Source organism: Daucus carota, chromosome 8, assembly GCF_001625215.2.
Source record: "Daucus carota subsp. sativus chromosome 8, DH1 v3.0, whole genome shotgun sequence".
NCBI classification, from domain to species: Eukaryota; Viridiplantae; Streptophyta; class Magnoliopsida; order Apiales; family Apiaceae; genus Daucus; species Daucus carota.
In genome coordinates, this window is record NC_030388.2 from 12,728,725 (window position 1) to 12,754,373 (window position 25,649).

The 25,649-nt window shown below is 34.2% G+C and overlaps 1 protein-coding gene, 2 long non-coding RNA genes and 7 other non-coding genes across 13 annotated transcripts; 3 read left to right on the forward strand and 7 right to left on the reverse strand.

The window, feature by feature from the left end:
• Positions 1–642: 642 nt before the first annotated feature.
• Positions 643–838, reverse strand: LOC135149087 (U2 spliceosomal RNA). The gene has a single exon (XR_010287149.1). It is a non-coding gene; the product is annotated as a U2 spliceosomal RNA (small nuclear RNA).
• A 934-nt stretch (positions 839–1,772) lies between these two features.
• LOC135149039 (U1 spliceosomal RNA) lies at positions 1,773–1,925 on the reverse strand. Its single transcript, XR_010287102.1, has one exon. It is a non-coding gene; the product is annotated as a U1 spliceosomal RNA (small nuclear RNA).
• Positions 1,805–4,502, forward strand: LOC135148240 (uncharacterized). The gene is made up of 4 exons (XR_010286180.1): positions 1,805–1,917; positions 2,169–2,361; positions 3,380–3,517; positions 4,411–4,502. It is a non-coding gene; the product is annotated as an uncharacterized LOC135148240 (long non-coding RNA).
• On the reverse strand, positions 2,851–3,046 carry LOC135149060 (U2 spliceosomal RNA). The gene has a single exon (XR_010287122.1). It is a non-coding gene; the product is annotated as a U2 spliceosomal RNA (small nuclear RNA).
• On the reverse strand, positions 4,013–4,166 carry LOC135149040 (U1 spliceosomal RNA). The gene has a single exon (XR_010287103.1). It is a non-coding gene; the product is annotated as a U1 spliceosomal RNA (small nuclear RNA).
• A 1-nt stretch (position 4,503) lies between the features above and the next one.
• LOC135148239 (uncharacterized) lies at positions 4,504–8,816 on the forward strand. 2 transcript variants are annotated; one of them, XR_010286178.1, is made up of 3 exons: positions 4,504–4,602; positions 6,088–6,226; positions 7,119–8,816. It is a non-coding gene; the product is annotated as an uncharacterized LOC135148239 (long non-coding RNA). The 2 variants fall into 2 exon arrangements; XR_010286179.1 differs by lacking the exons at positions 4,504–4,602; positions 6,088–6,226 and adding an exon at positions 6,826–6,866.
• Positions 5,558–5,753, reverse strand: LOC135149064 (U2 spliceosomal RNA). The gene has a single exon (XR_010287126.1). It is a non-coding gene; the product is annotated as a U2 spliceosomal RNA (small nuclear RNA).
• LOC135149051 (U1 spliceosomal RNA) lies at positions 6,721–6,874 on the reverse strand. Its single transcript, XR_010287114.1, has one exon. It is a non-coding gene; the product is annotated as a U1 spliceosomal RNA (small nuclear RNA).
• LOC135149054 (U2 spliceosomal RNA) lies at positions 7,802–7,997 on the reverse strand. The gene has a single exon (XR_010287116.1). It is a non-coding gene; the product is annotated as a U2 spliceosomal RNA (small nuclear RNA).
• Positions 8,817–10,470: 1,654 nt separating the features above from the next.
• On the forward strand, positions 10,471–15,956 carry LOC135148392 (uncharacterized). Of its 3 annotated transcripts, XR_010286559.1 has the most exons (3): positions 10,472–11,533; positions 13,906–14,297; positions 14,402–14,634. XR_010286559.1 is itself a non-coding variant. In XM_064083487.1 (2 exons), exon 1 carries the CDS (start codon positions 10,532–10,534, stop codon positions 11,531–11,533), a length of 1,002 nt encoding a protein of 333 aa, XP_063939557.1. In that variant the 5' UTR covers positions 10,471–10,531; the 3' UTR covers positions 15,686–15,956. The 3 variants fall into 3 exon arrangements, 2 of the variants coding, with proteins under 2 accessions (XP_063939557.1, XP_063939558.1); XM_064083487.1 differs by lacking the exons at positions 13,906–14,297; positions 14,402–14,634 and adding an exon at positions 15,686–15,956 and having other exon boundaries at positions 10,471–11,533; XM_064083488.1 differs by having other exon boundaries at positions 13,906–14,634.
• Positions 15,957–25,649: the final 9,693 nt, after the last annotated feature.

Genomic DNA, 25,649 nt, shown 5'->3' on the forward strand with positions numbered 1-25,649 from the left:
GAGTTGCTTTGCCTTGGTGACACGCGAGAAAGTTGGAACGTGTAAACTCTTAATCAGCGTCGCTACTCAAACATATGCTAGCACATCGAGCTCTAGTTTTCTGAGTTGAGACTTTGAAGTTGAGATGGGCTCTTGGTGGTCGGGTGTTTTTTTTCCGCAAATAGAGTTACGGAAGATCAGTTGCCCACTGTATATTATTATTAGAGTTAAATGCTTGATGTACCCTTTAAGTGTGTCATCTAAGAGAGTTCGTCAACAAACCAACAAAGTGTTGTCATTCTTTCAGTTAGCCATCAAATAATGATTTTGTGAAAACAACTTGACAATACCTGTGGATATATTTAGGTGAGTGGTGAAATGACCTAACCTTTTTTATTTTTCGTTATCTTAAGTAAGAGGTAAGAATATTTTAAAAAAAATTAGCGTGTTAAGTTGATAAAACAATATACATTATAGAGTCTTTCTTATTACTAGGTTAAGAATACAATTATTCTGGGTACTTTTTCTCTATACCATCTATGAGAGTGACATTATCATTATATTATATGTTGCCGGTTGTTATAAATTTTCTTACGATATTTTAAGTGATGATAAAAACGTGTTCTACTAAAATAGACAAGCAGGTTGTGAGACTATGTTTTAGTGGGGTGAGCCTGGCCCGAGCAGTAGTGCAGCACTTGGGCGACTCTCGAAAACCACAATAGCAAGCTATTGTGGCGGGCCTTCCCCCTTAAAAATTTAATTTAATATCGTGTGGACCATTGGCCCACATATCAGATATTAAAACTGATAAGAACAGATACTACACTTGATCTTAGCCAAAAGCCGAGAAAGGTATGCCTGGAATGTTGCAGGCTTTTTTTTTATAAGCCGAGCCCCACAACTCTCAACACAAAATAACTCGTGGTGGTATTATCAGCTTCTGTTTTATGAAGCTACAAAAGAAAAAAACGTGTATGAATCTTAGTATTAGAAAATTAATACCATTTTTTTTAATTAAAAAAATCATGGGAAAGTCATAGTAATACTTGGGGTCAATCTTCATCCGATATGAGTTCCACAATATGTTCTTCTGGCAATCGTCTCTTTTTTTATCAAAGAAAACTTAAAGTTGAATCTGTACACACTCAGTAATTTAAATCTTTCTGATTTTCATTCTGAAATGTAGGTATCACTTTTTAAAAGTATAATCTCTTCAAACCTTTTTAACTTTTGGAGTTGAGACGGGACATTCAAGTTTGAAATGGGAATTAGCATTCGATTGGTCCTGATATTCAAAGTTTGTTTCGTACGTCCATTCAAATCAGTATGGAGATCATTTCTTTGCTGCTGCTCTTGGGCTTATAAAGATCAATTATGTAATGATATATATTACTATGCAATTAAATCTGTTGCCTGATCAAATATGTTCTTACTGCAAGCCAACAGAAAAAAACATCGAATTTAGCCTTAACAACTCATTTGAAACACAGACATTCCAGTTTGTTAAAACTCTTACAATTTAGCAAGATTTAAAAGATTTTGAGGAACACCAAATCTTCGAACCATATGTTATTGCTGAGATATTTGATTTCACTTAATATGGAGTTGCCAACTATGCGAGAAAAGTGAAATGATGGAGTTAACGCTATGTGAGAAACCAACTTAACAATACCATATGTATCATGATATTAATGTGAATCTAGTAGGAATATTTTAAAAATAATATGAGCGTGTTAAGTTGATTAAACAATATACATTATCATAAACCACAGCAAATGCTTGACTATAATTGCGGGGCTGCGCGGACGCAAGCCCCCTATCACAAATTATGATGTAGGCTCCACCACTTGGGGAGACCTTAGGAACTTCCAAAGTGCAATGGAAGTTGCTTCCCTAGGCCATGGGCCTCAATGATCACCCATTGACCCCATCCAGGTAAGTATGTTGTCAAGTAGGCCGTGCATCTCTATTTATACCTTTGTCAGAATTCTTTTCTTTACTCCGTGGATGAGGGAAGCTTTGCGAGCAAATCACCTAATAATAATAATATATTATAATAACAATACCATTTGCATCTTATTGACACCTGTTTGTTGAAAAATTTTCAGTTATCTGTCCTAAATGCAAAGCATTGAATATCTAAATGTTTGAACTAATTTCTTTCATCATTGGTCAAATGTTTACAGTTTCCGGCCCGGTGAGTGGAGTTGCTTTGCCTTGGATGACAGGCGCGAGAAAAGTTGGAACGGTGTAAACTCTTTACATGCAGCGTCGCTCCTCAAAAACATATGCTCTCCATCGAGCTTCTAGTTTTCGGAGTTGAGACTGGGGAAAGTTGAGATGGGAGCTGTGTTGGTCGGTGTTTTTTCCGCAAAAGAGGTACGAAGATCAGTTCCCCACTGTATATTATTATGAGAGTTAAATGCTTTATGTAACCCTTTAAGTTGTGTCATTCTAAGAGATGTTCAGTCAACAAACCAACAAAGTTTTGTCATTCTTTCAGTTAGCCATCAAATAATATTTTTGTAGAAAACAACTTGACAATACCATGTGTATATATTTAGTGGTAATTGTGAAAATGAGCCTAACTTTTTTATTTTTCGTTATATTAATGTGAATATAGTAAGAATATATTTAAAAAAAATTAGCGTGTTAAGTTGATAAAACAATATACATTATAGAGTCTTTCTTTATTACTAGGTTAAGAATAAAATTATTCTGGGTAACTTTTTCTCAATACCATCTATGAGAGTGACATTATCGTTATATTATATGTTGCCGGTTGTTATAAATTTTCTTACGATATCTTAAGTGATGATAAAAACGTGTTCTACTAAAATAGACAAGCAAGGTTGTGAGACTGTTTTGGTGGGGTGAGCCTGGCCCGAGCAGTAGTGCAGCACTTGGGCGACTCTCGAAAACCCCAATAGCAAGCTATTGTGGCGGGCCTTCCCCCTTAAAAAATTAATTTAATATCGTGTGGACCATTGGCCCACATATCAGATATTAAACTGATAAGAACAGATACTACACTTGATCTTAGCCAAAAGGCCGAGAAAGGTATGCCTAGAATGTTTGGCAGGCTTTGTTTATAAGCCGAGCCCCACAACTCTCAACACAAAATAACTCGTGGTGGTATTATCAGCTTTCTGTTTTATGAAGCTACAAAAGAAAAAAACGTGTATGATCTTAGTATTAGAAAATTAATACCATTTTTTAAATTAAAAAAATCCATGGGAATGTCATTTGTAATACTTGGGGTCAATCTTCATCCGATATGAGTTTCCACAATATGTTCTTCTGGCAATCGTCTCTATTTTTATCAAAGAAAAACTTAAAGCTGAATTTGTACACACTCAGTAATTTAAATCTTTCTGATTTTCATTCTGAAATGTAGGTATCACTTTTTAAAAGTATAATCTCTTCAAACCTTTTTAACTTTTGGAGTTGAGACGGGACATTCAAGCTGAAATGGGAATTAGCATTCGATTGGTCCTGATATTCAAAGTTTGTTTCGTACGTCCATTCAAATCAGGTATGGAGATCATTTCTTTGCTGCTGCTCTTGGGCTTCTAAAGATAAATTATGTAATGATAATATATTACTATGCAATTAAATCCGTTGCCTGATCAAATATGTTGTTACTGCAAGCCAACAGAAAAAAACATCGAATTTAGCCTTAACAACTCATTTGAAACACAGACATTCCAGTTTGTTAAAAGACTTACAATTTACCAAGATTTAAAAGATTTTTTTGAGGAACAAAAAATCTTCGAACCATATGTTATTACTGAGATATTTGATTTCACTTAATATGGACTTGGCAACTATGCGAGTAAAGTAAAATGAAACCAACTTAACGATACCATATGTATATGCTTGGTCGCAAGTGAGAAAATGAGTCCAACTTTTTATTTATCATGATATTAATGTGAATATAGTAGGAATATTTTTAAAAATAATGTGAGCGTGTTAAGTTTATAAAACAATATACATTATCGTAAACCACAGCAAATGCTTGACTATATTTGCGGGGGCTGCGCGGACGCAAGCCCCCCCTAACACAAATTATGATGTAGGTCCACCACTTGGGTAGACCTTAGGAACTTCCAAAGTGCAATGGAAGTTGCTTCCCTAGGCCATGGGCCTCAATGATCACCCATTAACCCCATCCAGGTAAGTATGTTGTCAAGTAGGCAGTGCATCTCTATTTATACCTTTGTCAGAATTCTTTTCTTTTACTCCGTCGATGAGGGAAGCTTTGCGAGCAAATCACTTAATAATAATAATATATTATAATAACAATACCATTTGCATCTTATTGACACCTGTTTGTTGAAAAATTTTCAGTTATCTGTCCAAAATGCAAAGCATTGAATATCTAAATGTTTGAACTAATTTCTTTCATCATTGGTCAAATGTTTACAGTTTCCGGCCCGGTGAGTGGAGTTGCTTTGCCTAGGATGACAGGCGCGAGAAAAGTTGGAACGGTGTAAACTCTTTACAGGCAGCGTCGCTCCTCAAAACATATGCTCTCCATCGAGCTTCTAGTTTTCGGAGTTGAGACCGGGGAAAGTTGAGAAGGGAGCTGTGTTGGTCGGTTCTTTTTCCGCAAAAGAGGTACGAAGATCAGTTCTCCACTGTATATTATTATGCAAGTTAAATGCTTTATGTAACCCTTTAAGTTGTGTCATTCTAAGAGGTGTTCAGTCAACAAACCAACAAAGTTTTGTCATTCTTTCACTTAGCCATCAAATAATATTTTTGTAGAAAACAACTTGACAATACCATGTGCATTTATTTAGTGGTAATTGTGAAAATGAGCCTAACTTTTATTTTTCGTTATATTAATGTGAATATAGTAAGAATATATTTAAAAAAAATTAGCGTGTTAAGTTGATAAAACAATATACATTATAGAGTCTTTCTTTATTACTAGGTTAAGAATAAAATTATTCTGGGTAACTTTTTCTCTATACCATCTATGAGACTGACATTATCTTTATAGGGGAGGGTTCTGGTACAAACTTACAAACTTACAAACTTTTTTGTTCAACACATATATAACTTGAGTTCAACATTTTTTTTAACATATTTTGTTGAACATCGATTAAATAGTGGTGGAGAAGTACATAAACCAATTTTTAAAGGTCAGAACTAAGGTAAACATGTTATATAACTAATATTTATGTTTCTAGACCCTACCCAAACCCTAGAGGTATAGTTTAAACATGTTTTTAGATATGTTCAGCACAATGATAATTAGTGTTCAACACCCGATGTTGAACCCCAGTTATAAATGTGTTGAAAACGCGATTTATTTATGCGTTATTTTTAAAAATTGTGATGTTTTTTGAAAAATTTTCAACATGGATACTTTATATAACTAAGGATTAACACGATGGGAGAATAAAAAAAAGTTTGTAAGTTTGTAACTTAAAAAAGTTTTTATTTGATCCTATCCCTATCTTTATATTATATGTTGCCTGTTGTTATAAATTTTCTTACGATATTTTAAGTGATGATAAAAACGTGTTCTACTAAAATAGACAAGCAAGGTTGAGACTATGTTTTGGTGGGGTGAGCCTGGCCCGAGCAGTAGTGCAGCACTTGGGCGACTCTCGTAAACCCCAATAGCAAGCTATTGTGGCGGGCCTTCCCCCTTAAAAAATTAATTTAATATCGTGTGGACCATTGGCCCACATATCAGATATTAAACTGATAAGAACAGATACTACACTTGATCTTAGCCAAAAGGCCGAGAAAGGTATGCCTAGAATGTTTGGCAGGCTTTGTTTATAAGCCGAGCCTCACAACTCTCAACACAAAATAACTCGTGGTGGTATTATCAGCTTTCTGTTTTATGAAGTTACAAAAGAAAAAAAACGTGTATGATCTTAGTATTAGAAAATTAATACCATTTTTAAAATTAAAAAAATCCATGGGAAAGTCATCTGTAATACTTGGGGTCAATCTTCATTCAATATGAGTTTCCACAATATGTTCTTCTGGCAATCGTCTGTTTTTTAATCAAAGAAAAACTTAAAGCTGAATCTGTACACACTCAGTAATTTAAATCTTTCTGATTTTCATTCTGAAATGTAGGTATCACTTTTTAAAAGTATAATCTCTTCAAACCTTTTTAACTTTTGGAGTTTGAGACGGGACATTCAAGCTGAAATGGGAATTAGCATTCGATTGGTCCTGATATTCAGAGTTTGTTTCGTACGTCCATTCAAATCAGGTATGGAGATCATTTCTTTGCTGCTGCTCTTGGGCTTATAAAGATCAATTATGTAATGATAATATATTACTATGCAATTAAATCCGTTGCCTGATCAAATATGTTCTTACTGCAAGCCAACAGAAAAAAACATCGAATTTAGCCTTAACAACTCATTTGAAACACAGACATTCCAATTTGTTAAAACTCTTACAATTTAGCAAGATTTAAAAGATTTTTGAGGAACACCAAATCTTCGAACCATATGTTATTGCTGAGATATTTGATTTCACTTAATATGGAGTTGCCAACTATGCGAGTAAAGTAAAATGAAACCAACTTAACAATACCATATGTATATGCTTGGTCGTAAGTGAGAAAATGAGTCCAACTTTTTATTTATCATGATATTAATGTGAATATAGTAGGAATATTTTTAAAAAATAATGTGAGCGTGTTAAGTTGATAAAACAATATACATTATCATAAACCACAGCAAATGCTTGACTATAATTGCGGGGGCTGCTCGGACGCAAGCCCCCCTAACACAAATTATGATGTAGGTCCACCACTTGGGTAGACCTTAGGAACTTCCAAAGTGCAATGGAAGTTGCTTCCCTTAGGCCATGGGCCTCAATGATCACCCATTGACCCCATCCAGGTAAGTATGTTGTCAAGTAGGCCGTGCATCTCTATTTATACCTTTGTCAGGATTCTTTTCTTTTACTCCGTCGATGAGGGAAGCTTTGCGAGCAAATCACTTAATAATAGTAATATATTATAATAACAATACCATTTGCATCTTATTGACACCTGTTTGTTAAAAAAATTTCAGTTATCTTTCGTAATTGCAAAGCATTGAATATCTAAATGTTTGAACTAATTTCTTTCATCATTGGTCAAATGTTTACAGTTTCCGGCCCGGTGAGTGGAGTTGCTTTGCCTTGGATGACAGGCGCGAGAAAAGTTGGAACGGTGTAAACTCTTTACATGCAGCGTCGCTCCTCAAAAACATATGCTCTCCATCGAGCTTCTAGTTTTCGGAGTTGAGACTGGGGAAAGTTGAGAAGGGAGCTGTGTTGGTCTGTGTTTTTTCCGCAAAAGAGGTACGAAGATCAGTTCTCCACTGTATATTGTTATGCAAGTTAAATGCTTTATGTAACCCTTTAAGTTGTGTCATTCTAAGGGATGTTCAGTCAACAAACCAACAAAGTTTTGTCATTCTTTCACTTAGCCATCAAATAATATTTTTGTAGAAAACAACTTGACAATACCATGTGTATATATTTAGTGGTAATTGTGAAAATGAGCCTAACTTTTTTATTTTTTGTTATATTAATGTGAATATAGTAAGAATATATTTTTAAAAAAAATAGCGTGTCAAGTTGATGAAACAATATACATTATAGAGTCTTTCTTTAGTACTAGGTTAAGAATAAAATTATTCTGGGTAGCTTTTTCTCTATACCATCTATGAGAGTGACATTATCGTCATATTGTAAGTTGCCGGTTGTTATATATTTTCTTACAATATTTTAAGTGATGATAGAAACGTGTTCTACTAAAATAGACAAGCAAGGTTGAGACTATGTTTTGGTGGGGTGAGCCTGGCCCGAGCAGTAGTGCAGCACTTGGGCGACTCTCGAAGACCCCAATAGCAAGCTATTGTGGCGGGCCTTCCCCCTTAAAAAATTAAATTAATATCGTGTGGACCATTGGCCCACATATCAGATATTAAACTGATAAGAACAGATACTACACTTGATCTTAGCCAAAAGGCCGAGAAAGGTATGCTTAGAATGTTTGGCAGGTTTTGTTTATAAGCCGAGCCCCACAACTCTCAACACAAAATAACTCGTGGTGGTATGTAACACCAAGTAGAAATCAGCTGAGTAGTGCTATAGGTCAGGGGAACTAAGTACGAGTATATATAATTTCGAGTACCAATGTCATGAAATACCCACATCTTAATGCTATTTTACAGAGTCATTTCAGTTTACGATTATTTTGGTTTTGTTTTGAACCGACCAAATGCTCACTCCAACTCATGGAAAAGGATTCTGGCTGAAGGAAAGTCGTATGTATTAGCATCTATCTGGCACAGAGGGCTTGCTGTTTGTTAAATTATAAGTTTCAGCTGTCTGATATTCAATCGGACTCTTTGGACTAGTTAGCCGTAACTGGTACAAGACTAAATCTTATCTGTGTGTGTTTGTATGCATCGTATTATTGTATCTTGTTGCTATGTCATGTAATGCACAAGTATGTAAGAAGCATTAACTGTCTATGTTTAGACTTGTCTTGAGTTTACTTTCTTATCTGAGGTATGAATTAATGTTTTGCTGCATGTATTTGTGGTTACTAATCCAAGGACTGGTCTTTGCTAGGTTTTTTTTCTTCAAGTTGCTGCCCCCTCCAGTTCACCGTAGTAGACATGCCAGTCAAATATTCTGAAACATCTCTATTTGTATTTGGATAAAAATTTAAACCCTAATGAGTTGAAATTGCGTGTTTTATAACGGATTTGAAACCTGTCTTCCGAGTTTAGGACTTTGTTAGAAAGTGTTTTATGTTGGACCATTTTGGATCTGAATTGTTTTGATCTGTTACATTTTGCGGTCTAAGTTAGAAAAAGGATAGAGAAAATAATGCTCTCAGAGTTTTCTTGAGGGATATAACAGAGAAAAATGAAGAGAACCAAAAATTGTATTCATAGTTTTCTCCCAAATACAGTATGGGACGACAAGTTCTTAAAGTTGTTTTCTTAATAAAAAAAAAAACAAATCTAAAAATAATCTAAAAATCTTAAACAGATCTAAACATGGCAATTCGATATCATCTTTGTCAAGCAATGGAACTTGACAAAAACTTGAAGGTGCTGCATTTGTTCCCATTGAACCGTAATGTTCGACATTCCCCTCGAGCGAGCAGACTATCAGTATCAACGAACAAAAATAAGTACAGGTAATATGGCTAAGTATGAGTTGTTTTATATGTAAGAAGCTTAAATTGTAGACCTCTTGGATCAATTAAGAATTATTAATGTATTTAAGATTTAAGATGTGCAGTTCAGATTTAAAAAAAGGTATTTACTCACCGGTTTTTGCAAAAAAATCTTGTTTGATTAAAATAGGGAATATTAAGAAATGTAAATGTTAACAAAAAAAGTTTATGAAATAAAATTAATCTTGAAAATATAAATGGGAGATATGTGAATTAGAGTTGATTTTAAAAATATAAACAAGTATTTTAAAATCATTTAAAATTAACATTGCTTAACAAATCTTTTTGCAGAAAAGACATCTTTTTTTGTCAGGAAAAAAGACAAATATTTTGAACGGGGTAATGATATATGTTCATCATTGTATGGTATATACTACATCAAGTTAAAAATCGTATCTATTAAAAAGATATGATACTATAAATTTGAAAATATTTCAAATTCTTCTTTTGGGAAAAAAATAATTCAAATTCTACATTACTCACTCTATTTTATTTTACATGTTAATTTAATTTTTTTTTACATGTAGTTTTAGTTGCATAGTAATTTTAATTCCATATACTATTTTTGAATTTCCCTTTTGATAAAAATATAAATGCTGCTTCCTCTCACTCGTTTCTTTAAAAAAAAAAAAGTTCACACACACATTTTAAGGCTATTATAAAGTAAAATTTTATAATTTATTAGTATTTTTCTTTTTTAATTGAAAATCTAACATAAGGACATCTAAAGCCATCTAAACTATTAGCAAAAAATCAAATAAGAAATATAGAGTCTAGTAGTTCATTCTCTTTGTCTATAAATAAGAAAATAAGGACATGTTTCCTTTTTAATTTTTTAAACTACGACCTCTCTTATAATTATTTATAATTAACTGATTATTGTTTTCAAATAAAATTTATCATCTTTTCAATATTTTCTAACTAAAATCCGTCATTTCCTAGAAACATCATGAATGACATTTATATAATTATTATTAAATCATCTCATTTAAAAATTTAAGTCTCCAAAATTCATATTAATAAAAATTTATATAATATTAAAAAAAATCCGTGCGGTTTTAAGCTAATTATAAATTAATTATAAAAAAATAAAAGTAAACTATGACTATAAAATAGTAAGTTAGTAAAGTTAGGAATCTTAACTTTGAACGTTCAATTATTTTGGAAAATAAGGCCAAAGAGCCATGTATGAATTTTACCAATGGGTTAGGTCGAAGCGGCCCATTTAAAAGTGTGGCCCAGAATAGTGATATAAAGAAGATACAAAAGTCATCATCAGCCTAACCTAACACAAACACAGCCGCAGCAGAAGATTGAAGAAGCATGGAAGAAAAGAAGAGGAGTCTAATTCTGGCGCAGGTTGTGGTGGGAGAAAAAAGATCTGATTATTATGTATTTGATCTGGAAGCTGATGAAGTTTTGAAAACTGAAATTCAATCTTTGTTGGACCAAGGACAGGGGGACATGGTGAAGTTGGGAGGAATGATGTATAATATTGGCGGTCTAAGACGAATAGATGAATGCCCTCCCCTTGATGTTATTCCTTGTGCTGAAGGAGATCACCACGTCCACTTGGGAGTATCTTGTTTAGACTTGAAGAATTTTGATGATGCTCCTCTATCCTCCAATAAGTGGAGGTGGAATGATATCCCTCCTATGAAAGAATTCCGCATATACCCGTCTTGTGCTTCCCTTGATGGTAAATTATATGCCTTTTATTGTTTATCAGCAAAGACCCATATTGGTGAAGTGTTTGACCCCAGCCTTGGACGCTGGGAACCCTTGCCTCCTCCACCAGAGGAAATCCCTGCCGGTGGCTCTTTGCTCGTGTCTCCTCGGGTGATTTCTGATGAAAAGAGACATCGCATTCTTGTGCATTTTGATACTACTCATTCCCTCTATGCTTATTATCCTGATTTCCATTCATGGGATTGCCTTGTACAATACTTTAGCCCGTGGTATCCTGCTACCATCGCTTTGGTTGATGATGTCCTTTTCTTCCATATATATGAGCGCCGTGATTGCCTTGCTGCCTTTGATTTGTTAAGCAATTCATGGTTAAAGGTTAAGTATTCTTCCAACTTTCCTGCTTGGGATATGTCTTTTAATGAATGGCAGAACATTCTTCATTTGGGCGATGGCATCTTGTGCTTGGCCAACTCCTGTGCTTCTTTTAGTCCCCCCCCTGTCCACACTAATATTCGGTTTGTCAAATTAAGACTTCAGCGGATCTCTTCTCAACACCTGCTGCTCGTCACTTTCGTTTCTTCCCAATGCTTTCGATTTCAAGGCTACTTGAGAGCCAACAGCTTCTTCCTTCTTTAGGTACTTCAAATCCTACTTATATGCTACTGCCACTTCTATGTCTAGATATTGCTGGAAGGTTAGTGATATATGCACATCCTAAATTGATTGTTGCACACCCTAAATTGATTAGTTGACCAAAATATCCCATGTTTCTATATCATTTTCCATTTTGCCCCTTTATCAAGATATATGGTTTTGTTATTTAGATTCATGTTACTCCGTATTATTATGTTTTATAAAGTAATATATACATTAATTAGGTAAATTTAAAAATAATTTACATGTTGATTATTTTACTAAATACGTGCTCCCTCCGTCCCAGCAGATTGTTAATGTTTCTATTGGAGTTCTAAACGTCAAGTTTTAGGCCTATATTTGAACATCCTAATCATTTCGGATTAACGATCAAGTGTTTAATTTGAATACACTTGATCGTTGATCCGAAATTATTAGCTAATCATTTCGGATTAACGATCAAGTGTATTCAAATTAAAGCTTGTAGTACACTTGATCATTGATCCGAAATTATTAGGATGTTCAAGTATTGGCCTAAAACTTGACGTTTAGAACGCCAACAGAAGCGTTAATAACCTGCTGGGACGAAGGGAGTAATATTTATATGAACGCCTCTTATTATTTAAAAAGGTTTTCTTTCCAAATCAATAAAAGTAGTAGAGAAAATTCAAGAAAAATTCAATTCAAATATATTATAATTACTTATTTCTAATTATCATAAAATTACTAATATCTTATTTAAATATTAATTGCATATAAAAAGTTATTTTATTAAATTTTATAAATTTCATATATTAAGAATTAGATCCTTATACAGTTCACTCCTAGGTTTGATATGTATGGGTGTGCACAGGTGGGTTCAAATCAGTTTCTACCTAAAATTGTTACCAAGTCGGGTTTTTATCTTATAACTTATAACCGTAACTGAATCGTTCTAAACGATTTTTTTCGGTTCGGTTAACCATTCATCGATTTCATTTTTTTCGATTTTTACCTAATTATTAAATATTAAATAAATTAAATAATAATAATGAACAATATTTTATAGTAACATAATTTTTATTTATATAAAATTAACAATTTAAATAATGAAGGCACAGTAAACAAAAGAAGCACACTCATTTCCGGATTCAGATCCGTATCAGAAATATTCGTTTGACAATCCTGATTAGGAGTGAGCATTACCCGCCCGATTCGTAATCAGGATCGGGTGTGCTAAAAAATTAAAGATGATATATACCTCGCACATTTAAGCCCCTTGTAATCTGGTACTGTATATCTAACATGTAAATTATAACTATTTTATTTGGGAAAAATCTCAAATTGGTCACTGAAGTGAGCTTGTAGTATCAAAAGTTCTATCAAATTTAACGGGGTCTCATTCGTACCACTTTAGTAAGGAATAATGACATGTCCGTTAGTTTGACCGGTTGACCGGACGGAAAGCTGACGTGGCGAACAGAGCAGCATTATGTGGCTTGTGACTCAGATTGCAGCAGTCACAGTAGATAAAAGAAAACAAAAATAAAAGAAGATAAACAACAAAAACAAAACAAAACCCATAAACAAAATCGACACATTTCCCTTTAACCAGAATTTCCACACAGCTTTTGTCTGTGACAGCAACATGAAATGAAGGTGCAATGGTATCTGTTTTGGTTTCAGCTATAAATTGGGGCATCTCAACAACTCCAGACTGATCAGTTTTATCACTGAATAGAGACGAGACAGAACAGATGGAGTCTTCATCTTTATGACAAGGTTTTCTTTTTACAATTTTCAGAATGAATGGGAAAGTCTGAAAGTAGTTGCAGATAAAATTATGAATCATGTGGGGCTGGTGAAGCAAATAAAAAAGCTCAATATTCAAGCTCAATATGCTAGTACTGAAGCATCAGTAATTTAAACACCTACAAAGAGCTATAAACCTGCAACGATATGAAAATAAATGATCAGATAGTACCTTGCAAGCATCACCAGTCCATTATAATAATGGGATTTACTAGTTGAATCTTATGGTTCTATTATCAAAGCTTCTGCATATTTACCCTGTTGCATACGGAAAAAGGAAACAAATACATCAAACGAATAAAAAAGATTAAACTACATTCTTAAAATTAATTATCCCAACGCTAGTGCTCCCATTATATCTTCCACACACCTAGTATGATCTAATTTTCCAAACTAGCATGCAGATTATGATATGGGTAACATGTATAAGATCCAATTGAAACATTATATGGCTTACACAGGCTTTCAAGGAGCAAGAATTCTGAACTATACGACAACAATTTAGTTTCATGCATCATTTCTAATGTCTCAAATTTTAACAGTTTTAAAACTTTAAAAGTGTAATAAGTTTAAATTCTTATTAGGCGAGGATTCTTCACTATTATATGCTGCAAACTTCAACCGTTGCTGAAGGAGACTCTTCCGGACTAACTCGGCTGCATGCGGGTTCATAATTAATGGAGGCATTAAGTGGTTACCATATGAATAGGCCGCCCCCATCCAAAATCTGAATCGTATATTGAGGTCCTCTGACAAGAGCTGATAGACCAGGCTGGCATTCCAGGAAGTCGAGTGCTGATCTCAAGTACTCATTTCCCATCTTTGACAATGCAGCGTGAATTCTCTTTGCAGAGTTCACTAAAGGCTCTGATATAATTTCACCTGCTGTGCCAACTGGGATGGCTGTAAAGACTACATTGCCTAGATAGCCTGGAGGAAGTGGAGGGCTCAGTCTGAACCATCCATCCGTGACCACGTAAAGACACACACACACACACACACACACACACACACACACACACACACCGGGATACAGAAGAGAAGAGGGGTTTTTAATTAGTTTATATTATTACAATCCAGGTAGATGCAAATAGAGACGTTAGAAGCCACTCTGTCAAACATACACCCGCCACGTCAGCTTTCCGTCCGGTCAACCGGTCAAACTAACAGACATGTCATTATCCCTTACTAAAGTGGTACGAATGAGACCCCGTTAAATTTGATAGAACTTTTGATACTACAGGCTCACTTCAGTGACCAATTTGAGATTTTTCCCTATTTTATTTATATGATGATTGACGTTATTTTAGTCATTTAAAGTTAGGGTGTGCAAGAATCAATTTAGGGTGTGCATATGTCAACACCCTTTCCTAAAAAGCTTGAAATTACAAAACATGGAGTAGTTAAAAAGCATGCTAATACATGAAAATAATCCACAATTAATTTTCAAATGTGGTTGAGGTGTTGTGTAGATTAGGTTCAAGATAGGAAATGTTGCAATCTTCTAACATATACGCATACCTGAGCCCATGTCTAGATTAGAATCTATACACATGTTTCACTTGCACACAGCCGTTTGCATTATGTGGTTTGTGGATGATTGCAAATCAGCATTGGTTTTTTAATTGTACTGTTGTGTTAGGATAGTGACATAGTGCTACTTGTAGGCTTTTATAAGGGTTGGATTGGTAAAATGTTATTTCTCAGTACAATTTCCCCCACTCAAAGCGAGGAAGGAGGGTCTGTCACTAGTCAGATTGTGAAATAGTATATACACCAGTAGTTAATGACCTTTTTGCTCTTTTCTTGTTGAGAAATTTAAAATTAGACAGAATTTTACTGCTTTGATTCTTATAGTCAAAACAAGTGTTAACCTGATTATCAAATGAGTGTTGTGTCGGACTGAGATGAATCAACTATTGGTGCGTCAGTCTTTGGGTAAATTATTAATGTAAATTAAAATGGTGACTTTTCTCACCAATTTGGTTACATACTATCCCATAATTATATCTTCTCAAATATCGGGAATAAGGCACACAAATAACGAATATGATATGAGCTTCGGCTTGAGTGTCAGCTGATGCTGATATTTTCTGCATCTATACATCCAGGAGCAACATTTACAAAAAAATAAGACACAAGTTAACTGATAAATAGAACTTGTTCTGCCCGACTTCACTCATGACCTGGTTCTGGCACCTTAATTTTTTTCCTTCTGATTAATAAGACTGCTCGTAACACACGTTTTCAGCAGTCCTTCACAACCATTCCCCTCACCCTCTTATTATTATTATTATTTTTTTTTTTTTGTTTTTAAAAATTTTAATTTTTTCACAAGTCCACCTGATTTGTATTTATCTACAGGTGCAAAAGTTATCCGGATACCAAATCTTTCTTACATCAAGATAACGGCTCTCCCTTTAGTCGAAGTTACTGATGCATTGGTCTTTGATGATTTCTGCTTGCTTGCTTCTAAGCTATATGTTTTCCGAATGATGATCCGTGGTTTGTAATATTGTGACTTTTTTTTTTGTCAGACTTATTGTGACTATTTTATTGTGACAATTTTATGTAACCTGCATCTTTAAACAATTTATGCACCTTGGTCACTACGATTAGGAGTAATTTTACATCATCTGGCTTGCTTAAATTATAGTATTTGCAGTATGAAATTATTCACTTATGTTATTGCTTCTTCTCTTTCTATTTAACCCATTTTTAAAGATACAAATTTTTACTTATTCTGATTTTTTGATTGATGAAATCCTTGATTATGAATGTATTTTGTTTAGTATAGTTTGTCACTCCAAAGCAGCGGCAATCGATATGTTGAAACAATTTGTATAAATATATATAATTATTTATATATTTTTAATTAAATAAATATTATTTTGTTGTCAACTATCTTTTTTCTAAAATAATTATCCACTGTCTGATCAAAAAAGAAAAAAAAATGAAAAGATGGCATGAAATATCTGTCATAATTGGAATTTTTATTACACTAATGTCAAATGGGGTGATCACGGTCTGGTTTAAACCGCAAAATCCGCATAAACCAACCCGATATTAATCCGATCCAAACCGAAACCGAAATGAGGTTTACGGTTTCGGTTTGACTTATTTAAAAAACCGTGGTTTTTGGGTTGGTTTCGGTTTTATATTAAACCAACCCGTTATAAAACCGAACCACATATTTATATATATACAATATAAATATTTAATATTATATATCTACAAAATATTAATTTTATATAAATATATTAATTTTTTTAGTGTATACTTGCTGGGTTGTTAGTTACTTAACTTATCAATACCAACTACAAATCTTATTAATTCAGTAATCCACGACTTCGATTCAAGTTTATGCATTTTATTAGACTAAAGTTTGTATTTTAATTTAACTATGTGAAATTGTGTAAATGGAGACAAAATGATACTTTATTTTTTAGTAATATTCATAAATCCTCATCTCTGATTATAAGCCTTATTCATAAACCGATCAATCCGCTTAACCGAACCATCAAAAACCGCACCGCTTGGTCTGGGTTAATCGGTTTGCGGGTCACGGGTTGGTTTGAGATTTTAAAAAACCGCTAATGCATGGTTTGGTTCCGGTTCTACCTCTAACCCGAACCAAACCGGACCGCGATCACCCCTAATGTCAAATGTTGAGGTTTACCATTTGAAAAAAAAAAACTTTAGGTAAAATCCTAAAATTAAGTTATTGTTTAGATATGCATGTCTATGGATGATGATAACAAATGTCACAAGGTAGAAAATGAATCAAGGAATCGAAGCTGACAAATGAATTAGGAAGCGAACTGAAATGCAGTTCAACTAAAGATCAGTAATCAGAAGAGAGTTTGCTGTAACCATGCAAGTAATTTCGAGAAATCAAGGAAAGAAGAGTTCGAGAAGTCAGGGATTTTATCATAACTCTATTCGAGATATATTATACCTGACCTGATTCGAGACAACAAAAAAGGTTATTCGAGAAGTTCTTGTTCGAGAAGTCAATTTGATAACTCTATTCGAGAAGTCTGTGATATAGGCTATTCGAGAAGTCATTCGAGATCTCAACAAAGAGAACTACTCGAGAAGTCGACATTCGAGAACTCAAGCTCTATCAGTTCGAGAACTCAGCCTGAACTCTTAGAAGTGCCAGAGTTGTCTAATGGAACATATCGAATAAAGATCAAACCCAGAATTACTTTGCAACCCGTGACTTATAGACAGTGATCAATTACACAAAGGATATTACGAGTAGGGAGTCAAATTGTAGATATTTGAAGGCTCAAACTCTTCCAAGTGAAAGGTGAAATCAGTCACTGTTTATCTAGTTTCAAGGGCAACAATAAGAGTGGAAGCAACCTCCAACATGATTACTCTACTACTGAGAAATTCGAAGGATATCTTGATGAATGCATAAGGATCAGCTATTTTATCTGGGAAGTTCAAGCATAGCTCAATAAGCAGAAAAGCTTATTGACTTTCGAAAAGATTATCTTTTTGATTAAAGCCACTTTTCAGATATAGAGATTGAAAGCAAAAGGTTCTTTTGCATAAAGCATGACGTGAGCTTGGAAGCTAAGTCAATTCAAGAACTTGGAAACTTACGAAGAAAGAAGCATGCACTGACTTGGAGCATGTTGGGATTGTCCAAATCAAGGAAAGATGACTTTCAAGATAATTTCAGAAATAGAGTGACTTCAAGCTTGTGTGTGTGACAAGTTACCAAAAATGTATCTTGCATTTTACGTATTTCACTTGGCTTCTGATAAGTGGATTTTATATCCACTTGGAGCGTTCCATATCGGCTTAAATTGATTTACTAGGCCTCAAGTAGAAGAGGTGTTAGATGATGAAGAGAATGTGGTTCTGCAGCTCACAGATGTTGAGGATGAAGACTTTTACTCTCTAGAAGAGATTGAAAGCATGGACAATCCAACCATGGCATATATGGCTAAGAGATTCAAAAATATAAAGTTCAGAAGAGACAAGTCATATAAGCCACATGGTCAACAAGGGAAACTCATCAAAGGCTATTGGTAGTGCAATAAGAGGAGGATACAAGACAAGGATGGTGGACAGATAGAAGTTCAGATGCTATAACTGCAATGAGCTAGGCCATTTTTTTACTGAGTGCACAAGGCCAAAGCAGAATCAAAAGGATCTAGAAGTCAGTTCAAGAAGAATCAAGGAAGAGCCTATGTGGCTGAAGGGAAGTGTTGGGATGATTCTGATAATGAGAAAGAGGAAAAATTTGTGAACCTAGCTCTCATGGCTAGATCTGATGATGAAGCATCAAGCTCATCAAATCAGGTACCATCTCTCGTTCTACTTGATATGTCTAAAACTGAGTATAAGCAAACTATTGAAGAGTTAAGTGCTGAGATGTTTAACATTCATGTTAGTTTATCTGCTGCTAATGAAGAAATTGCTAAGTTAACTAAACAGAATGAAACACTCAAATCTGAGAATGAAATGCTATTGCTTAAAACCAGTCCACTAGATTCGCTAGCTCAAGAAAATGGTAGGTTGAAGAATGATATTGCTTGTGCTAAGGAAGTAAAAAATTTCTTAAGGAACCAAATTGCTGAAAATGAATTTAAGATCAAGTCCATTTTAGTTGGATTTTTAGCAACGTGAAATTGTTTTTTATTCTAAATCCCTAACCCCCAAATGGAGTAACCCGACTCTGTTTTTTTACAGCTTCTGGAGATTTCGAGCTCCCTCTCTAATCTCTCTGAATCTCTCTCAATCTTTTTCTCTTCCTCACGGTTCTCTCCCTCTTACTGAAAATCACAATCTGTTGTCTCTCTCTCGTTAATCTCGATTCTCCTCTCTCATGTAAGATCAATTCGAGCTTATGTGACCTTGTTGAAATTAATTCCCCCTTTCCCTCTATTCATTTTACCTCTGTGATTACTGCGTGTATAATCGAGGTCGTGGCTGTGTGTGTTGATTTTCTCCTCCCCCTCCCCTGTTCTTGACATCGAAGTGTTGTGAGTTGCTGCTATTGTGCGTGTGTGTATGCAGTTTTGGAGGAGGAGTTCGATTGGTAATAAATCTAGGAGTTTTAGTAAGTGTTTAGCAGGGGAGAAGTCTGTGCAGATGTGTGAAGTTAAATGTACTGGTGTCCGTGTGTGTGTGTGTTTTTAGGAGTGTCAAGAACTGGAGGATGATATGGGGTGACTGGTTAAGTGGTGTAAAAGCTATGCGTATATGTGTTGGGAGTGGTATGTATAATATTGGTGTGAGGGTGTTATTTTGTTGTAGATGTTTGTTTGGGTACAAGTGTGGGTATGTACAAGTGTTGGCTGAGTTTTAATGGATAACTAAATGTGGATAGATTGTTTTAAATAAAAAGGGCTAATTGTTTGTTTGCTTAGTACTGACAGAATGTAAGATGGGAATATATACCCTTATGGACGATTAAAGATGTAATTGTTGTTTTAAGGATTATTGATTAAAAATTTGGTCAAGTACTAATGGTATGCGATTTTAGTAGAATTGTTAATTGAGCTCGGACTGTTTGTAGTAAACTAAATTGTTAATTGTATTTAGAGTGATAATTATAATTGTTAAATTACTATTGTGGATATTAACCTGTTTTAAGGATAAAAGAAGTTGGATGTACATTTTGTTGAAACTGTGGTATATGTACGTTGTTTATCAAGTTTATGGATTTTCAGAGATGTACAAACCAGGTACATTAGTGTGAATTGATATGATTGAGTAGTGTATTGAAGCAAAGGATATTTGGTTGTCGACGGGGGTTAATAGTATTTCTCATAGGTTAAGTTATATTTTGGAGGGGGTACTGTCCACTTTTTGTTAGAATTATTTGTAAATTTTATAGTAAATTGATGACAATTATTTGTAAATAGATATGAGGTACATGTTAACAGGTATAAGTGTAACTAAATAATATGTGCTAATTGTTATGTGATTTATGTGGGTATATATTACTATTTTAACAATACGTGCTGTATATGTTAAGTGGTAAAACGTATAGGATGCGTTTTGGGTAGAATGAGTTAGACGGTTAAGGTTATAAGCACACTGAAATAGGAGGCCGACTGGGAGCCAACGCACGTGTAGAAAGAATCTAGAGGAAGGAGACAACCATTGGAAATAGACGAGTATAATAACAGAGTGACAGACAAATTGTAGAGGAAAGATGAATGTATAGCCGAGCAGAGGCCAATGTATAAGGAAGTAGAGATTGATGTAAGGTGAATGACGAATCAATGTGATGGAAAAGGAAACTTCGTATATTGAGGCAAGTTTACTATACCTCACTTATTGTTCAAGTGATGTGAAACCTTCTTTTATATTTATTCGTTCTTTCGAAATCATTTCCTGCAAGTATTTTTACTCTCCATATTTATTTTGAAGGATGTGAACCTGTTTCTATTATTCATAAAGTGTTCTTCCAATTCGTGTTGCCAGGGTCTATACCCTTTTTTTTTTGTTTCAAGCTCGAACCTTGTATTGAAATTCAGATTTCTTGAATCGCTTATGAATTGTATTTAAAATTCTCGTACGTTATTGCTATTCCTTTTTAAATTATTATCGAACCTTTTATACCTTTTTGTTTATCCCTGATAAATTACTATTGAAACACATGTACCTTGCTTTTCCTTATGAATCATTATTTAAACTTATGTACCCTATTATTTGCCTATTTCTTGTTAAACCATAAACCATGACTTACAATTTATGCACTGCTTTATCTTAGTCTATTCCTTATTCTCATTCTTTTAAACCATACCAGCCTAACCAGATCTCATAACCCCTGAATTAAATTCTAGAACCCTAACCTTTGTTTTGTTCCTTATTAACTAACAACTCTTCATTAGATTGTGACCAATGCAGTAACCCAATTTCTCAATTGAACTTCAGATTTCTTTATTCCCTGATTTTCATATAATTGCTGTTCAATTTCTGGAATCTCAATAATTACTTCGTTATTTAATTGATATATGTTTCCTTGATATATGATTCTGTCTTGCTGAATCCTACTATGTTTAGTTCAATCTTATTGCTTTGTTGCTATGATTCTTTATATCGAATGCTTCCCTGAATCTTAATATTATTGTTGTGTTGTTCATAATTCTTTATATCGAATGCTTCTCTATTTCTTAATCTTTAATGTTGCTCCCTAAAATGGTCTAATTAATTAAAGATGTTTTTAAAAATTCCTTATACTGGGCTGATCTGTTATCAGTGAGTATAAAGGACTTAAAAGTGATTTGTTTTAAAGGTTTTAAAGATTTTAATGTGGGGGTTTTCGTTAAATGTTTTTCACGGATTCCTTCAGATTGGAGACGTAAGAGGCTAGGGTGGTCCTAGTCCAAATTTTGTTTAGCGTAAGAGGCTAGGGGTGGTTCCCCTAGTCCAGCATTGAAGGCCAATGTGTTGCCTAATTGGGAACCCAATTTCAAGGTCCAGAGGGACTTCGTGTCCGGTATGGGGACTTTACGTGGCTGATCACCCGTATTGTCCGTTGTCAAGGAAAAACTCCAATCAGCTTAAAATGTTTTTAAAAGATTCTATGAAAAGTATGTTTTAATGATGGAATGGTTTTAAAGAAAAGAATATTTTGATGAAATGTTATGATTGAAGAAAATGGAAAGCTTAATCCTATAATGGAAATTGAATGATCTTTTGAAGTAAAGTATTCATTGATATTGTTCATCAATGAATTATCGTGACACCATTGTTTCACTATATTATTAACTTGCTGAGCGTTCTTTGGCTCACTCTTGCTTTGTTTCTACCTAACCCTTTGCAGTTAGGCTTAAAGATGATCTACCTATATTTTTCCTTTCGAATCAGAGCGATGAGGCATTCTATTCAAGACAGATTTCAGAGCCAGCGCGGGCAGGCACAGATTTGGTATGAGCTTCAGATTTGACGGTACAATAGTTGAGATTAGATTATAAATGGAAGTTGTAATAATTTGTATTAATTGGTTTCTTGTTTCATGCCATAACCTGGAATTGATCCTCGGTGAGGAATAGTTGGTGTATTAAATTTTTATATACAGGTGGATAGTCTGATTTTCAAATACTTCATGCCGAAATTTTCTAAAATTCCCCTATACCAAAGACTATTTTATTACAAAAAGTATATTTTCAGTATTGGAAAGTCAGGGCGTTACACTAACAGTAGCCCTAAGGGCTATGGTTAAGCATTAACTAATCTCATATATATTGTCAACATTTATTTTAGTTATTTAACTGATTGTTGATTTTTCAATGCTTTTTTACAACATCAATTTAATTTCCCAAGTATTTATAGTGGACCCCGTATTCATATTAATTTCTACTAATAAAAACTTCCAAAATTCTTAAATAGTTACATTGGGATTCGTGCAAACTTGATATATTAAGTGCAAAATTGACATTTATCCACTTACATTAATTCTTAACCATAGCCCTTAGGACTATGTTTAAAAGAATACATTTATCAACTTAGAGAGAAGACCTGGTCATTGGTCACCTGCACAGATACAGAAATTAAATTGTCTCCAAATACCATGGTTTCTCCACTGAGCCTACGATTGCAATAAATGAAATATGAGATCTGAAAGCAACCATAACCAAACCGATTAACAAAATCACTTATTCGCAAACTGAAATCCGATATCAAATTTTGAAAAATGGCAAAAATATCTCTTTTTTCATAAAATAACCTTAAAATACCCGATTTAATAAAATTGGCCAATATTCCCCTCTTGAACCTGCCGCTGCCATATGCGTATTATACATAACCCTACCCAAACTTAAAATCAAACAGAACGGCTCACATCTATCTTACATCGTTGCCATTTATGTATTTACCAGTTACTCATGACAGATTGGGTTCGTACACAATATTCACTGACAATACCCCAGATACAATTGCGTATCCCAGGTAATAACCTACCCCATTTTGCGTATCATTGAGAACACCCCAACGGGGAATGCGTATGGTATATCATACCATACCCCAGCTGTTGGATTCATACACTAATATAGAAGAATACCCTAGAGAAGAATGCCTATTTAGTATTTGACAAGTTTCTATATTAATTTTACAATAAATATTTTAAATTTTTAATTATTAGTGTATTCTTTGGAATAAAATAATTTTTATTTGGGGTTCAACGGGTTACATTTGAGGTTTAGAAATATTCAATTTTTTAATTGTATCTATATTATATGGGTTCAACAGTTAACCATTAGGGTTCAACAGTTTGAACGACGATTTTGGATTTTAAAAATATTCAGAATGACGAATAAAGAGGTTACGAACTTAGGGTTTGGGGTTTAGGGTTGTTTACAACCCTAAACCCTAACATATCCTGATTTTTAAACGCGTTAGCGTTTAAAAATTAGGCCGGCGTTTAAAAATCAGGACTCCGGATTCAATTTTTAATTAAATTTTTAAATTTAAAAAATACAATTTTAATTAAATTTTGGGGTTCAAGAATTAATTTTTGGGATTCAACATTTCCATTTTGGGTTTTAAAAATATTCGGAAGGAAGAATAAATCGTATAAGAACTTAGGGTTTAGGGTTTGGGTTTTAGGATTGTTTACTACCCTAAACCCTAGAGCCTAACATATCCTGAAAGCGTTTGTTGTGGAATAAAAACAAGGGTTTGAAATTGCGGCTAGAGTTCGCGCGTATTTAATGCTAGGGTTAGTGAGCTTCGAGCTTTAATGGCTGTTCTTATGTTTCGAGACTGAACAGTCCTCACAAGATGCCTACGTATCTCTGTATTGCTAGAGAATCAAGCCAAGACGTAGTTCTGAGAATGAGGGGTCAGACCCTTTATATAGGCTTGGGAAGCCTTAGAATTAGAGTAGATTTAGGTGTCTTGGTGGGCAAGCCACCGCCAAGGAGAAGGTTCTAGACTCCTACCTTGTAAGAGTCTGTTTCCTTGTATGAATGTATGCCTTGGAGGCTACTCTTTTTAGAGATAACATCCTTGTTTGGCTCTTATTGCTGAGCTGTTAATTAACCCCTAATATTAATTACGAAATTAATATTTAATTGGGGTTTCGGGCCTCATTAATGGGCTTCATCTTTAGACCAGGTTGGGTCTAATTAATGCAACATTAATTGTATCTTTAGGGCTTATTTTTAGCCCATATCATTTTCCCCCCAACTTCTAGGAAAACTGATCAGGTTTTCGTAGAAGTTATATTTACCTTCATCGAGATTCGGGGTCGTTTTTATCCCTCAGCTGGGACTTCTTAATTTTTCTACCCTTATATGGGGATTTTGGTTTACACTAGTGTTTCACATATATCGTCTTATTGTAAAGTGTGGTGTGACCTACACATTTATGACGATTTGCCTTATTTGAGGCTTTAATTTGTGCTTACTTTTAGCAATTTCGGCACTTTCATAGGGCTTTTATGCATTATTAGCATAAATTATTGCTCAATTTGTCAAGAAAATACTTCTATAATTTTCCTCATATTTTTCTGTACTTTTTCTAATATTTGAGGAATTTCCATGTACCCACATGTACTTATTTCAATTATTCCTAACATTTTAGGAACTTTTATGTACCCACATGTATTTTTCGTATTTTTTCCTAATAATTTAGGAATTTTTATGTACCCACAGGTATTTTCCTTAATAATTTAGGAATTTTCTTGTACCCACAAGTATTTTCCTTAATTTTTCCTAATAATTTAGGAATTTTCTTGTACCCACAGGTATTTTTCTTAATTTTTCCTAATAATTTAGGAATTTTCTATCAATTATTAAAGTTCAGGAGCCTATTTGTAATTTTATAAATCATAGTAGCCTTTTTGTCAATATGTAAATTACAGGGACCAACTTGTTAACTCAGCACAACTTGGGGTACCAAACTGCACTTTTGCCATTCACCCCTTCCAGGGGTTATGGCCGCCCAGGAGGTCTTTTCCTTTCCACGCGCAGGGCATTTGGCCTCGGAAGCGTGGCACGCGGTGAATTTTCATTTTTTTTTTTGAACCTTCAGGTTTTATATATTTTTATTTTTGATAAAAAAATAAAATATTGGGCCTCATGCCTCATAAATAATTTTATAATTATTCATAATCTTTTCTTGATTTAATAGGCATTTTTTACCTATTTTTTCATCATTTCTAGCCTATTTTCAGAATTTTAAAGGATTATATTCCTTATTTAATTCCTAAAAAATAGCTTGTCGTTTGGAGAGGAGTGCTGGGCGTAGGTTCCCCGCCTAGGAGACCATATCCTTAACTACGCCAAGAAAATTTAACCTCCTAGGCATGGGTGTTTCGTGCCTTCATTTCTTTAAGTTAGTCTGGGCGTGG

Excerpts from the sequence above, each read along its gene's own strand:
- LOC135148392 (XM_064083487.1), top strand. The coding sequence starts at position 10,532 with ATGGAAGAAAAGAAGAGGAGTCTAATTCTGGCGCAGGTTGTGGTGGGA.